The sequence below is a fragment of the Gallinula chloropus genome (assembly GCF_964237585.1).
Source record: "Gallinula chloropus genome assembly, chromosome: 3".
NCBI lineage: Eukaryota > Metazoa > Chordata > Aves > Gruiformes > Rallidae > Gallinula > Gallinula chloropus.
Genome location: NC_140087.1, coordinates 41,230,174 through 41,246,825, shown reverse-complemented (window position 1 = coordinate 41,246,825; position 16,652 = coordinate 41,230,174). Strand labels below are relative to the sequence as shown.

Below are 16,652 nucleotides of genomic sequence, written 5' to 3'. Positions count from 1 at the left end.
TCCTATTTTTCTTCTCTAATAAATGCAAACCATCACATCAGAATGGAATGGAATTAAAATAATATTTTACCTATTGAATAAAGAAAAAAACAGGCTGTGGAATTCTACCTTGCAGACTTGTCAATTGTTACACAATGCTTCAGATCTTATTGGAAAAGCCTCTAAATACTCCAGTTATTAAAAGCAAAGAAAAAAAATATAAATCTTTAAGAGGCATGCATTTTCAGTGGAAAAGCAAAATTTGTAACTTATGTTTCAGCTTGCAGATAGGTTGAAAGAACACATCACACTGAGGTACTCTCATTCATGTGAGCTCATCTCATTCAGATGAGCTGTAGGTCAATTACAATCTCTTCCTTGATACTTTATTCATAGCTGTTTAAAAAATACAGGAGGAAGCATCATGGTATAAAGGTCCAATCTAATTTCTTCCCCAAGATGTATGCATAAACAAGGAATAGAGGAGAATGGACTCAAAGTAAAGTAGGAGAGAAGAAGGGAAGGGTACTGAAACACAGTATTAAACTTTTTTTTTAACAGTGTATGCTAGAAGTATCCGTCAAGATGATTAGGAAGAACAAAGAGTAACACTTTCACTAACTCTGGTGAGTGCTATTAGTGAAAGAACATGAAAAATACACTTATTTGAGACTATAAATTCATTACTCATTAAAACCCAAGAATATTTTCCACTCCATGTTCCATATAGACCTATATGAATTAGCTACAATAAATGAACTTCTTTTCTAGGGCACTCCTGGAGCAAAGATGCTTTGCAGCTCACCAAGCTGTTCCAAAATAACAGGAAAACTTTAGTAGCCTCTTTCTTGGAGGAAGGCCACGAGAAATAAGAAAATTAAAGGAAAAAGTATTAACATTTCTGATTAGAAACAAAAGGTAAGCCAAATATACTGCATCAATTTTCTCTGTATTTTAAAAGGGGGATGAGAATCAGATCACTAGTTTGTTATTAGTGAAAGGGCAGGGGAAAGAGGTACTTCATTAATGCTCTTCCTTCACACCAACAAAACCAGTCAGATAGAAAAATAAGAGGCTCTATATTAAGAGGGAAAAATTCAACTGTGAACAGAAGTCATTTTCATTTCATGAATCAAAGGAGTCTGCTCTTAAGTGGAAACCAGTATGAAAACTGATCACTAGTAAATGTAAGCCAAGAAGCACCAGATTACTCCATCTGCTTCCTTAAACATAATCTCTGTGGCCCATCCAAATAGAAGTTGGGGGACGTTTCTGAGTGTATGTTGAGAAATATTTACATGCAAAATCTGTTCAGAAGAAAACAACCGCAAAAACAACTCTCTGAAACACAGACAATTTATTAAGATGTAAGCTATTATCTGCTTCTGTAAGTGTTCTGAAGAACTGAAAACTGATGTGTACTTACTTTGGCAGTCATTTCTTTAATGGACAAACTGAGTGATTGTTCTTTTTCCTGAAGGCTGGAAGGGAATAAAATAAAAGAAAGTTGACCTTCTCTCTACTCATTACTGTCTGCTACACAAAACACACTTTCATATGGAAGCCCATAGGCTTAAAGATGACTCATACTAACACAACAAGAGCCAATACCAAAATAAAAATCTGTATATTTGGTTTCAGCGTTGCTAGTATCTCACCAATCTTCCTTTTACCCAGTTTCTACCCACATAACCTTGTTCGTTTGCAAAATGGTTCACACACTAGCTTTACAGCTCTTAATTAATGAATTCAGATGCATTTTACTTCCCAACTGAAATGCAATTATGACTATCTGTGCAACCATAACTTCTTAGAAGTTCCCAGCAGTGTCCAGGACCGGTGCTTTGTGAGGCTACCATCCAAACCCCTAACACAGGCATTTCAAACACAAGGTTTGCAGTTCACTGTCCTCTTATAACCCAGTTTCCAACTCTCGCCAGGAAAAGTTTAACCACAGTCACTTGTTCTCCTGGCAGTTTTATACAAGATATCACTACTCAGTTTAATGAAAACCTATAAAATATTTGTACCAAAATTCTTCAACACCGGCTGAAATTGAGGCATCATTCTGGGATGCATCAGGAGGAGTGTGGCCAGCAGGTCAAAGGAGGTGATCCTCCCCTCTACTCTGCCCTGGTCAGGCCCCACCTGGAGTATTGTGTCCAGTTCTGGGCTCCTTGGTATAAAAAGGACAGGGATCTCCTGGAGAGAGTCCAGAGAAGGGCTACAAAGACGATGAAGGGCCTGGAGCACCTCTCCTGTGAGGAAAGGCTGAGTGACCTGGGACTGTTCAGCCTAGAGAAAAGAAGACTAAGGGGGGACCTAATCAATGTTTATAAATATCTTAAGTATTGGATGCACGGGGAAATGGCCAGCCCCTTTTCAGTGGTCTGTGGAGACAGGACAAGGGGCAATGGCTGCAAGTTGGAGCACAGGAAGTTCCGCACCAACATGCCGAAGAACCTTTTCACAGTGAGGGTGACAGAGCCCTGGGACAGGCTGCCCAGGGAGGTGGTGGAGTCTCCTTCTCTGGAGATATTCAAGACCCGTCTGGACGCCTACCTGTGCAGTATGTCCTAAGGAGCTGCTTTGGCAGGGGGGTTGGACCCGATGATCTCTCAAGGTCCCTTCCAACCCTTCTGATTCTATGATCCATGCTTTTACGAATGAATTCAAGGTTTTCTTCCACATACAAAACCGGATAGGTTTACTACTGTGATATTACCAAACTTAACATAAACCCATGCCTTTGGTGCTTGTAAATAAATTTGCAGATTTAATTGTTAATATTAATTTCAGAAATTCAAGTCAAATCAAACATTAGGAGTTAGTATAAAAATACATTTTGCAACTTCAATGCTTCCCTCCCCGCTACTTCACAGGCATACGCTTTTATACAACGTTCAATTACTTGATCACAAACTATTTTCTTTCCTTGAAGCAAATAGCATCAATTCAGCTTTACATGACAGTCAGCACTCCCCACCAGCAGCATTTCAATTCTTCCTTTTAGCTGCATTGTAAAAATCGTACTACTTTCACGACCTACCACTGATGCTCTTCCTGAATAAAGAACTGCTAATTTATTTCTGAGCTTTTCTTTAGTGTTCAGCGCTGAAGTATCCAAACATTTCAGGAACATCACTGGATTCCTCGCAATGATACTCTCACAAGGTAGGAGAGCATTGTATTCATTTTACAAGTGGAAGCAGCAGCTCGGCGTTACTCAGAAAGCCCGCTGAGACCGAGTGGCAATTTCGACACGCACACAGACCCTGCTGCCTACCTCCATGTATTTTGGTTTCCTTCTGCGAACTTGCTTCCTTGTGTTTTCCAAGCACAGCACTGACAGGGCCCTCCGTCGAGTGTCAGCACTTAGACAAGTCTGAACCCCGAAGCATGGGAAGTTGGCCTTGCACTCATGTACTGACCACCTACAGGAAGGCCGCAGAGAGGCACCGGCCAGCCTTGAAGGCAGAATGGTTTAATCGTGTTGAGACAGCTATTTGCATCGCTGTCCCTGACACCCTGCTTCACGGAGCATGCACCTTTTCAATCTACAGCCCAGCGAGGCCAGTCACCTCATTACCACTGCAGCACACGGGGGTCCCTGCGGCTCCAGATGAGGCAGTCCCCTCAGAAAGAGCTCACAACAGCGTAAGTCAACATCTGTGTAAGTCAACAAACAGAAATACAGCTAGCTAGCTACATAAAAGCAGTTTAATAACATTTCCCACGTAGCGGTCTCCAATTTCTCCATTTTCTACAGCAATATATGGGCAAAACACAAAATATCACATGTGTAACGATGCCATTATCAGCTTCCTGCCTGCCTCCAGGCATGCCAGAGGGAAAGAACTATTTAGCCATTTCTTTTCTCAGGCTCTGCAGCTCCCAGTGACTTTCAGCATCTCCCGCAGTTGGGATTGAGCTGGTCAGGTTATGTAAAAGAGAGCTAGGCTTTGTGTACAGATGTCAACAGGGAGCAGCAAGGCTGCAGTGTGTAATTGAATGAATAATGGGCGAGCAACCCAATTGTTCTGGAACTGCCTTATAAAATTCAACTCTAAAGACCCTGGCCATCATAAAAATGTAAAGTGCCGTTACAGCTAGAAGAACAACGGTATGAAGATGGCACCTCTATTTAACAAACCTTTCCTCTTATCTGTTTGTTTTCCTCACAGAATCCCCTCCAGGTTCACACAACATTTCACTCTGCAGAATTCACATGGCTAACAGGAAGAGAGTTTAATTTTTAATTTCTTTTTAAACCATATATCCAAAGCAGCATTACAGACTATGGCCCAGTTGTTGAGTCCATATTGCTACAGACGCACAGCCCGTGTGGACTTCCAGGTCCAGGTGCAGAGCAGGAAAACACACCATCTTTAAAGCCATTTCTTGTTTTACAAGCACCTATCAATTCACAAGATAAAACAAGGAATTGCACACTGCTGTTTCAATGACAGCAGAACTACAGTTTTAAGAATTTTTTGCAAAACTGTAAGATTATCTTTAAAGCATATTTATTTGGCACGTATGAATAAAGAATACCATTATTAAGTCATCAATTTGACTCAAGCTAGTGATAGTCACTTTAACCACAGACCTGAATCTAAAGGATTCTACAGCATTCATGCAGACTCCTACAAGTGTATTTATATTATTTATGGTATGAATTTCACTGTAGGATCCTGTTTCAAATCCTTGTTAGCCTTCAGAGCAATACAGTTGGAATCCCTTATCCCTTTTAGAGTTTAGCCCATTGTACAATTCACGTGTTGCAATCAAAAATGTTTACGAACCAGCCATAGTTACCAAGTACAAACAGCTTACTCCCAGGTTGTTTTCTACTACCACAAAACACTATCAAGGAGAAGCCCACCTCAAGCTTTCCAATTAGCCAACAAGCTAATAACCCACAAGAGAAACCAGGCAGTCAATACTGATTCATTCTACCAACAAAGGGCTTGAACAGCCATGATTGTTACATGTGACTTGAACCAGAAATAGTATTTTTTTTACCACCACCCTGGAGCATCATATTTCATTTTAAGAGGGGTATTCTGTCTGTTTAAAAATTGCTTTACTTATTACTACCAGGAAAATGGCTTTGAAAAGAGCTTTTTGGAATAACATTAAATTCTTGCCTGGGAAGACTTCCATAGTTTTGGCTCATTGCTATTCTTCTCTGGCAAAACAGTTAATGAAGAATTTGACTGCTTGTCCTCACAGTCTCTGTAATCTTTATAAGGACCATTTAGAAGTTACTTCTCATATTCAGTGTCAGCTAACTTCATCACAGAGAAGGCAAAGTTCTTGACCCAGCTGATGGAAGGACAAGAATAAGACAGGAATTCAATTAACACAAATTTAACTGGCCAAATGCAAGAAAAGAGAGGGGTTTAACACTTGCAAAACTCACAGCAATCTATACATCACATGTAATTCCTTCATTTATGCAGATGGCCATACAGGCCTATCATCTAAATGGCTTGAAATGGATTTACACACATTAGGATCCATAGTGGGGAGAGAAGAAAAGGCATGTAAGCCTTGCTTTATCCCAGGGCCTCATTGTACACACACTAGACCAGAACAGGAAAGCGGGAGCTGAGGAATTACCTTTTCTGGATGATGAATGAAGTAATACTTTGGCAAAACACAGACTTCAGCTGGAGAACTGCAGGGGAATGTGGGAATGCCACATACTCAGAAGCTGAGGCTGACTTGGCATGTAATGATAGGCTATGGGAAAAATGTTAAGATCCAAATACTGGAAGCAAGCCAGTGTCTTTTAAATGTCTCATTTTAGTGACCATAAAGAAAAATAAGTGCTGCGTATGTTGAATGCACAGTTGGAACCTGCTAAGACGATGATGCTTGTAATCAGGAATGGTGTGCTGGCAAAACAAAGCAAGCCAATTCAACGCAATAGGGGACAGAAGGAATGCTGGGAATTGAATGGTCTGGTTCACACATCCCTCACTATCACCGGCTTAGCACATTAGATGTCATGATATAACAGATAACATTTTAAAAGCCCTTTAAAGACTATTCTGACAAGTTATGATTTACAATCAGGAATTACAGATACTATGGAAGTGGCTTTGTTCAGAGGAAGGCTGACTAGCACAATACTGGGAAGAAGGCTTTCTACTCGAGGAAGGCATGTTTCTGAATGTCTTTCCTTCCATTTTGCTTGTATACTTCCCTTTGCATATGAGGCTATTGTGCATTTATGTTTTGCTTCCTAAGAAAAAATTCAAAGAATGAAAATGGGCAAACGGCAAGTCATGCTGTTCTCTACATTCAAGATATACAGACACTGCTTAAACAGGAACAGTTCCTGTGTTACTATCAAAATAGGTATGCAGCGACACAAGAAATGTAGTCAGAATGCAGTTTCTATAACTGTTAGCAGGAGCTAACAGTGTAAAATAAACAATGTACCAGAAATTCTTATTTTTCATGCAGAAATTAAACAGCTATCTCTGATCTCTGCCTGAAGAGGCTGGAAGGCAAAAAGGTGCCCTTTAACAGCAAATATTTTTCCTTACATTACTGTCACCTACAGGATTAAGCTACATCCTGTTATTTCACTCTAGCACCCCCATACAGTGCTTAAGCAAAAAGGACTTTCATTTCTTTAAAACTAAGCACAAGTCAGAACAATTTAAAAATTATCCATATTTGAATTTCTAATTCAAAAGTGATGGCCCAAAAGCCTACACTCAGATTGCACACATGTGTGAATGCATGATGGCTGAACCTTCAATTCATATGAATATGCATTCCTTCCTAGATAAAGTCATTATGAAAGAGTATTTTCTTGACTACGAGCAGTATGTCTGAGTTTGGCCCAGAGTAGTGAGACTGCCAACAATTACCTTGTTGTAATGGTCACAGGTGAAGTGAGCATGATTTTTCCAACTTTAAGTCTTCTAACATGATTCTTTCTCTGATTCAGAAGTCACAAGAAGCTGCACTCTTAGAAGATGAAAACATATAAACCAAGCCCTACACTTGTAATCTTGCTTTTAACAGCAAACAGAAGCTGACCTTCCAAAAAAACCTTTGTCCGGTCCTTTGCAAAGGAAAATCAGAGGTGTTACTTGGGGAACATTTGGTGTAAACATCTGCTATAGACTACATCAAGGCAAAAATCCAGCAAAATTCTAGGGACTTCACTCTCTCTTTAAGGAAGAAATCCACAATACAAAATCAAATCAAACAATCGATAACTTTCTTGTACTTTTACGGTTCTTTTGATGTGCATATCTCAGAAAGCTTTGAAAACAAGTCAGAGGAAAAAAAAGCTTTTGAGCAAAACTATCCTTAACAAGAAACAACTTTAAGCTAGACATCTGCAGCTAGGACTGAAGTAAAAATAAGAAAGACTTGTACCCAAAGTGATCTTGAGTAAAAAAAAAGAAAATAAAAAAAAATCAACAAATTCCATATTATTCTGCATTTTTTTACCAGGACAAGACCTATGAGGGTGTTGCTAGCCCTACACTTCTGCTCAGTTAAGAACATTCAGAACTAGACTGCAGTAAACGCACTAAGGTGAACAAGTACATTTTGCTTTCTTTTTAATACTTCAACACAAAGTTTGATTCTATTTAATCAAAGACAACACTGGACAACAAGATTTTCATTCTATTTGAACTGCTGCTCATGAGCCTGGCTGGACTACATATTACCATACCAAGAAAGCAATTTTTCAGTCAAGCATGTAAGTTCCTTTTCATCTTTATACAATGACTCATGGGAATTTATAAAAAAAATAGATTTTCACAGCAGCACATCTGTGTTGGGAACAAAATAATCTTTTAAACATAAGTCAGGGTTTTCCAAACAAACTCTGATTTTTCCTTAAACAATGCACCCCACAGAAAACTTCTGTAAGACAACAGAGCTGCTTAAACGACAACAAAAAGCAGAACAGTTCTGCTGAACTGGTATGGTGAAAGTCCAATTTCTCTATCTAAGCCTGTCAGTGTTCTTGAGGTGTAGACTTTGACACTAAATAGGAGAGAAAAGTTGTGTTTAATTCATACTGAAAATGAAATTTGTAGCAGTTGCAAGGACTAGTCACCTGAATTAGAAGTAAAACACCAAGTGTCATCTTAGAAAGCTTCCAACCTCAAAAATTAATCTGATCTGAGAGTTTTACTTTAAGGTACAAGAGTATTGGACCTTCTACACATTTCAGCCAACAGATTTCTCCAAGGAATGTGAATGAGAACCCAAAATTACACACCTAGCTCTGAATTAGAGAGCTGATTTTGCTCCAGCAATTTTCTCTTCTTCTAGCTATCATTTGCAGAACAGTATCTCATCATTTATGTCAAGGATTGCTTTGATATATGTGCTCCCCCACTCAGAATTCATCAAGAAGCAAAACTAGAAGTACACTTTCCCTTTGTCTTTGTATACCCTCACCTTACCAGTACTGCTTCCCCTTGACTCATGGGTTGCTGGGTAACTGCACTTGTCTTTGCAGACTCTCAAAGAGTTGTATCTGTACAATGTGGACTATAACACCTCATCATCCTGCCCAGAAGCTCTTATATACACAAGAAATCTCAACTGAGATGACCTGTGTTTGCAGCAGTGCTGCCAGGCACTAGCCACAATTATGGTGGACTTCCAGGAGAATCAGGACACTAAATAACACGTCACAATTGTTTTCTAAGAATGTTTAATTATGTTTGTTTCTTTTTTAATGCCTGCAGTAGGACAGAGGCAGCATCTCAGTCTGCATAGTATGGTAGGAAGGTTTTCTCAGGTAAAAATCATTCCAACATAAACAACCAGTTCAGTCACTTAGAGATGCTGCTGCTTGCATCTTTAACAATGATGCCAAGCTGAATTTTTCATTGTCATGTATTGAGAAATCTCGTGGTCTTAGAACACACCATTCAGACAGCCGAACTGGCCATCTGTATCAGCCATCCATTCACGTGGTGCTGTACTTCCCAACACCCTTCTGCCAGCTGCTGCCACAGAGCAGTTGTGGCAGTTGTTTCTCCAGCTGCCACCTGACACAAGAGCATCAGACTGAAAACAAAGGCACAATCAACCAACTATCTGCAGCATCAGCTCATTGCAACCACTTTCCCCACTTTTCTGATGTGTCAAGAGATCTTCATTCTTCTGCTCCATCTCTCTGGAGTGCACAAAACCTAGAGCTTGTCCACAGCAGCTGCAATTATTCTCCTAAGAATAATATCCATTGTACTTCACTGAGTGAAAGGTTCTGTCCCTGGGTATTGCTGTTAGCGGTTTCTCTTTGTTATATACAAACGAATTCAGCACCATCCATTGATGGGGACAGCTGGTCACTTTCCCCTAAAGAGAAATAAATCCCACCATATGCATACCCAGAGGAATCAGCACATATGTGGCCCAGACTTTATAGGCTGCTACATCACACAGGATGCTGTTCAGGCAAACAGGAGGGTTCCAAATGCTCAGGAGGGAAAAACAGATTCCTCATTACACTGCACACGTGGGTACCTCAGTAGGTGGTACTCCTCTTTCTGCTGGGACTTCTTCCTTCTATCACACCGCTTGGAAGGAAAAAAATTGCCTCTAAGATTGCTCCAAAATACTTCAGTTTGCTAGCAATGGCTTTATCCTCCAAGTTGGAAGACTTGCTCCCTCCTTTCCATGCTGTATTTCCAACCTCACCCCATCCTTCCCAAGGAAGGCCAGTCACACCCACCCTGCTTTGTCCCTACAACAAGGCTGCCCTCAAGATCACAGTCACTACGAACTGCTGTGCCACAGAACAAAGGACTCCACTCAGACACAGGCAACTCAGCCAAGATGTCCTCTTGCCACAACTTCAAACTCCTGCAGCTCTTGTCTTCTGACTTGTTTACACCTTTGCAAGAAGCAAATTCACTTCATGCGCTGAAGCAGAAGTATTACATGGCATGCCAGGCTTTCAGTACTCAGTTTCTTCTAGAGTTACTCCCAAAAAGCAAGAAAAACAGAAACAAACCCACTTGCCCAAGGAGTCTATCCTTCAATCCTAGGTGGAGAACAAAGGATGATATTAATCCTAGTTGGAAAAAAAAAATGGAGAGGAAAACACCTATCTATCTACAAAAAGAAAGCTGAGCCTCCTAATGAGTCGGCTCACAAGGGAAAAGGCAGACCTCTTCTTTCACCTAGACTGACCTTAGCCTCTCACAACAGCCTGCAGCCAACTTCTTTGAGAAAGCTGAGATCACGGTCTCCTCAAAACATGAACCCAGCCCATGGGATTAGCTGAAAATGAGACAATCCTACTATCAAAGCTTGGTTTGGGTTATGACATTTCGCATGAAATTTAGTTTCCCCTCAAAAAGCCCCTAGTGGCAGAGGAAGCTGGCTGCACGGCCAGTTGCTCCAAGGCATTTCCAGGGCAGAGCACTCCCCAGGTGCCAGGGAAAATCCTCTCCGGCTCTGCTCCTCTGTTGCAAGCTCACTCCTGCAGGTTTTGTGAAGCTGCAGAGCACAGAATAAAATGTATCAATGGATCATTACACAACAGAATTACAGTTAAAAAACAGGGCACCACACTATCTTCATGGGCCCAAGCAAACCTCATGAAGTTCAATAAGGACAGGTGCAAGGTCCTACACTTGGGTTGGGAGAATCCTTGCTACCAATACAGGCTGGGGCATGATGTCATAGAAAGCAGACAGGCAGAAAAGGACTTGGGGGTACTGATGGACAAAAAGCTGGACATGAGCCAACAATGTGCACTCAGAGCCCAGACGGTCAACTGCATCCTGGGCTGCATCAAAAGAAGTGTGGTCAGCAGATCAAGAGAGGGGATTCTCCCCCTCTACTCTGCTCTGGTGAGACACCACCCGGATTGCTGTGTCCAGCTCTGGACAAGGACCTCTTGGAGAGGGTCTAGAGGAGGGCCATGAAGGTGATCAGAGCGCTGGAGCATCTCTCCTATGAAGACAGGCTGAGAGAGTTGGAGCTGTTCAGCCTGAAGAAGGCTCAGGGTAGACCTTATGGCAGCCTTCCAGTAGCTGGAGGGGACCTACAAGAAGGCTGGGGAGAGACTGCTTGCAAGGGCGTGTGATAGGATGAGTGACAGTGGTTTTAAGCTAGATCAGGGGAGGTTTACATTAGACAGTAAGAAGTAGTTCTCTACTATGAGGGTAGTCAGACTCTGGCACAGGTTGCCCAGAGAGGTATGTCTCCATCCTGGAGACATTCAAGGCCAGGTTTGATGAAGCTCTGAGCAATGTGATCTAGTTGAAGATGTCCCTGCTTACTGCAAGGGGGTTTGGACTAGATGACCTTTAAAAGGTCCCTTCCAACTTAACACATCCTATGATTTAACGATTCATAATACCCAGAATAGTAAGAACAGTAGTATAGGCTATATTTTGAAAACCCCATAATGGTATTTTAGTTCATCTCCTAGCACAGAAAGAGGCCTGTTTCCTACCACAGAGAACAGTTTTTAAATTATGTGTAAAGTTTAAAAAAAAAAAAAAAGAAAGAAAAAAAATCACAGGAGGAGGAAAAGGCCCTAAAGTCAAAGCCAATAAAGCAAATACTCAAATGTGACCTGGGCATCATCCTCATGTCATGGAAGGCATTTCATCACTGGCTGACATTAAGACAAAACAAACAGGCCTGGGGAGTAACTGAATCCGTCAGAAGCCCTCAAGACTCCCATACCCAGAGCTTATGATGGGGACAGAAGTAACCACCACAGTAAGCAGTTTCTGGTGCTGTGCACCACTTCTTCACATGGTGCATTTCATATGCAAACACTGCTCTTCAATTCCTGCATAGCTAAAATAACTGAACCAGGGAGGTTACTGAGTGCTCTCTCTGCTCCTGTTACTCAATGATGAAGCTTTAGATGTGGTGGCAACAAGTTACCTGCTTTGTGCTCACACTGATAGCTCAAGACACTCATTTCAGTATGCATATTTATAAGAGGAAAACAAAGGGAGAAAAGCTCTCTCATCTATTTTACTTGCTTGCATTCCTCTTTTTCTGGTATTTTACAGTGATACCACATGTACAGATAGTATGGAGAAAGAGAGAGAGGGGGATTGATTTAAGGAAGGGAAAGAGAAGAACAATTGCCATACAAAGCAGGGAACAGAACAGAGGAAAAAGCCCAGAAGCTTTATCCTCTCACACAGCACAGGGACAATAATCTTACACATACACACACGAACACACATGCTTTTACCACCACTGGTGAAATATAACTGTACCTGGGAAGGTGAGTGGTAGGGACAGCTGCTAGCAGGAAGGGAGAAGTCCAGTCAGAAGGGCAGAAAGCCTTTCTGCCAAGGGAGCACCACAGGACTGCTCCCACCCTCCCAATGCAGATACATAAATTAAGCAGCATGTGAAAATCACCCACCAAGTGAAAGACCCAGATGAGGATTAAGTTGCATGAGAAGGTGAAAAAGCAAGATTGACTTGCTGAAAATGGGTCCATGTATAGTCAGGCCCAGGACCACATAAAACTCCCCCAAGCATCAAATGAGGCCACACAGTGACGCAATGTGCTTAGAATTTTACTAAACTGTTAAGGTCTTCATTACACAGCATAGGATTCTCTTCCGAAAATATTCAGGAATATTTTTTTTTAAAGTTTAGGTATTTTGCTTCAAACCTACCTACCAACATCACTTTCTAGTTATAATTAAGCACTACTATGGTTATGAAATCAGGAAGAAAAAAAAAAATCACATTAAAAAAAAAAGCTCCAAACAACCAAAAAACCCCCAAGAAATAAACTCAGAAATGAAAACTATGAGAGTATCAGCCTTTAAAAGTACAATTTAGTCCTCTGCTGTCCTACACACATGCCCAGCAAACAGTCAGGAACACGAGCAGCCGGTGCACCACCGGAGAAACTTTGCAATGCTAGAAAGCCATATCATCCTTTGCTCTTTGCATCCGTGCTACCCTTCTATTCCCAGGGGATATATTTTGATATGTATACATTTTCACACAAATAGCCAAAGAAAACCATTTATTTAAAAAGGACTGTCTGGATGGGCAGTGTGTTAGCTAGCAAACAACAGAGGTCTTTTTGAAAGGATAAGGTGCAATTTGTTTTGATTCTTGTGAATACAATCCTTTAAAAGCTAAGATTTTTTGTTGTTGTTAAAAGGATGAGGCAAATAAGCTGCATTCAGACTTCTCCAATGATTCCACATAGCTTACTAACCACTAATTTGACTAGAAATTTCATGTGGACTTGTATGCTGAAGAACAACAAGAGGTGCACACAGCAGTCTCTCCTCGTGACAGCACATCACATCCCATTCCGAGCAGCGCTGTTCCCAAGCTACTACATAAAACTACGTAAAAGTTGTTGTTTTTTTCCAACTTCTCTCAAGTAAACCAACTTTTCTAAAAAAACCCACCTTTTTTTGACTTTATCAAGCTTTGACCTCAAATGAAGTTGCTGAATGCTTTGAGTATATTCCAACTAATAAGGTTTTCAACCCCCTGAGCATTTGAATTTCACTTTGAATTAATCTTTGTCAGATGAGCTCCAGGCATCACTACAGCAAAGCAAACTAGTTCCATAAAACTTCAGATTCAGTTCCTTGTGCCACTGACCACAACAATACTATAATAACGAATATAGAGGAGAGAATTTCCCTATCTTCAGAAGATCCCCCATACCCACTGTGGAACAAATCCCTACTAATTAAAAATCATTCAGTTGGAAGGGTGGAAAAATAGGTGGAGTATTCTAATATTTTGAAAGATAATTTAATTTCTTTCAACTAGCATTCAGTGCCCAGACAATAGTCCAGACTGAACTGTGCAATTTATTTTAAGGATGACATGCTGTACAGTCACATGCATCTGTAGATATGGATAAAACCAAAAGAGAGGGAGCTCAATAAAGCTAAGTATGAATGTAGTATAACAGACTTCCCCATCTTTCATTGTGAAATGAAAAGAAACAAAAGAAGGAAGCAACAGGTATTGAAGAGAGCAAGTCAAATAATTTACATGGTTTTATTTTATAATTAGAAGATTCAAGTTACACAGTTAAAAACATACATTTCTGAAGGATGTCCTCTTCAGTAGAGGACACAGAAATTATCTATTTTATTACCTTTTGCAATCTCCAGGAAAAAGTATTCACACTGAAACACTCAGACCTATTTTCCTCGGATTTCAACATGTTGTCTTCATTTAAAACACAGACACCTGCCGTGGTGCACACACCAGCTGCTCCCACCTCTCTAACGCACCTCCACACAACCTCACCCAAGTGAAGTGAGCTTCTGCACTGCAGTTTCCTCAGCTTACAGTACTGATTTACACCCTTTAGTTTATGTAGGGTGAGCAAAATGACCACATTCTGTGGTCTCTTTCAGAACACAATACTTGCTTGCATGTTAATGGATCAGGTTTTAAGCTCGGCTTCCAATGGCACACAAAGAGCCCAGGGTAGTGTCTAACATTTCTCAATTCTTCAAATCCACAGCACGGTATCGTTACTGACAATGGCTTTTTGTTTTCAAGAAGTCCACCACATACCAAAGACAAACAAGACAAAACAAAGGATTATTAATCTCCCTGAAAATAACAATGTTTGACAAGAAAAATAAGCTTTGAAACAATGCTCAGCCCAGTGTTACATTGACTTGCTCTCTTGCTTCTGCACACTTTGGTCCAGGCAATTATTCTTCATTTAATACATTATTTCACATTCCCTGAAGTTTGTTTTAATAAGTTGCTATTTAATAGCATTTAGACCAAGAAAACAAAATAATTTGTATTTTATAGTGAGCTGCAAGCCACTTAATACATTTCATTACAGCACAGATTGTCTTAAAAGATGCTTCGCATGAGCGCTGCGTTGTTCCAGTGCCGAATGCAATTCATATATCAAACAAATAATTACACAAAAGCACTTTACAACAGCACTATTCCAACTGCATTGTGCTAGTCAGTAAAAATACATAGCACCTTGTAGAACCCAATACCCAGGAGGCTATCATTTACAGCCCATCATTACTGAACAGCTTTCTATATAAACACTGAACTTTAGTATATGTGCATGAGTAATAGTTTTATTCCTCACATATAAAGCCCTAACTTTAGAAAACTAATTTGTTTTTTCCTCTGCAATGATTCATAAAATAAAGTGTACATTTCCAGAAAAATCTCTTTCAATGTTAACTGTCCGGAGACTTTGGAATTTCAAGCTAACATGCTGAACTAGCTTCATCAAATATTTTAACCTGTTACCTGATACACAATTGCTCTCACAAGGAGCACTGATTTAGGATAAGCCAATGCAAGTTGCCACAAGGGAAATTCTGGCTAGATTCAAGACAAAAAGGTTCACAGCATGAGTGATGAAATACCGGATGCCTAGCAATGCTGCAAAACCTCCATCCCTGGAGATATGCAAAACTCAGACAGATGGGGCCATGAGAGACCTGATCTCACTTGGAAATTGCAGCCCTGCTTTGAGCAGGAGTTTGACAAGATGACCTCCTAAATTATTCTATAATTGTATGACAATGCAGGGGATGCCTATAGGCACATGGGAAGTATATCAACACCAGATGTCTTACTATCTGCTTGCTGCTTTGTCATCTTATTGAGACAACAGAATACAACTTGATGCAAACATACAGTCACCGTATTTGAGGTATGTTAGACTGCTCAGCTTTAAAGGGAAGACACCCACCACTTTGTTCAGTTTAACAGTGAGACTAATTCTCACTGTTAATTAAGCACAACCATTGGCAGGAGCATATTCTTCCCCTCAGCCCTTGAAAGCAAGAAGTGGAAGAGAACCCATGCTGACAATGTGCCTGCTGACCATCACACAGGGACAGCTCCAGGATGTTTTCAGCCATCTAACGTAGCAAGTGGTCTGGGGAAGAGATTTGAGAACCAAAAGGCAAGGAAAGGACAACATGATAAAGTCGAATGGTGGAATCACAAAGCTGGGCTAGAGATTTTGGCCTGAGGTCCCAAGGCAGCTTCTGCATTTTTCAACAGAGCAGCAGGCACGGGATGTACAATACTCGGGCAGATTTTTGAATGGGATTTACAAGACCAAGATGACACATCATGTAGAGAATTTTAATTCAGAAAGAGACACCATCTCCTGCAGAGAGGAGAGAAGCTGCTCAACAGGCAGCAAGTGGTACCCTGCTTCTTTGAATGGCTGCACCAGCCAGGTTGTGACACATTCCTACCAGCTCACTGTGCTTTTAAGTTGGGAAGAAGGAGGAAAGAAAATAAATAATCTAGCACTTCATCGATGTATAGTTGCCAACTCCCTCAACTATGAGCACCAGGACTCTCTCTCAGCTAAGTGCTATAACCATTAATCCTCTCCATTTCCACTCTCCCAGAGCCAAGCCAGACCTTCTCTCCCCAGCGAGCTTTCTGGCCTTGTGCCTTTGCATTCCTGGATATGTTAAGGCCCAGCTTAAAAACTGTGACGGAGCTTGCTCACTGCCAGGACACTGAAATCCTTGGCAGGCAAAAGCTCACTCTGAGGCTGTAGGTTCAGATCCAGGCAGGCTGCAGACAACTTAAATGCAGAGCTTCCATATTCTGAACCACAGAGTCTACCTTCCATGTGTCCATGCCATAGGTGGGCATCTGATCAGAAAAGGGTTTGACAAGAA

The 16,652-nt window shown here is 40.9% G+C and overlaps 1 protein-coding gene across 1 annotated transcript in view; it reads right to left on the bottom strand.

Moving 5' to 3' along the window:
• Positions 1-16,652, bottom strand: part of DISC1 (DISC1 scaffold protein) — a gene marked incomplete at its 3' end in the record, with an annotated part of 185,823 nt that overhangs the window by 119,187 nt on the left and 49,984 nt on the right. The window contains exon 6 of the mRNA XM_084261835.1: positions 1,406-1,460. Within this exon, the coding sequence (XP_084117961.1) occupies positions 1,406-1,460 (55 nt within the window). The remainder of the gene's footprint in view (positions 1-1,405; positions 1,461-16,652) is intronic.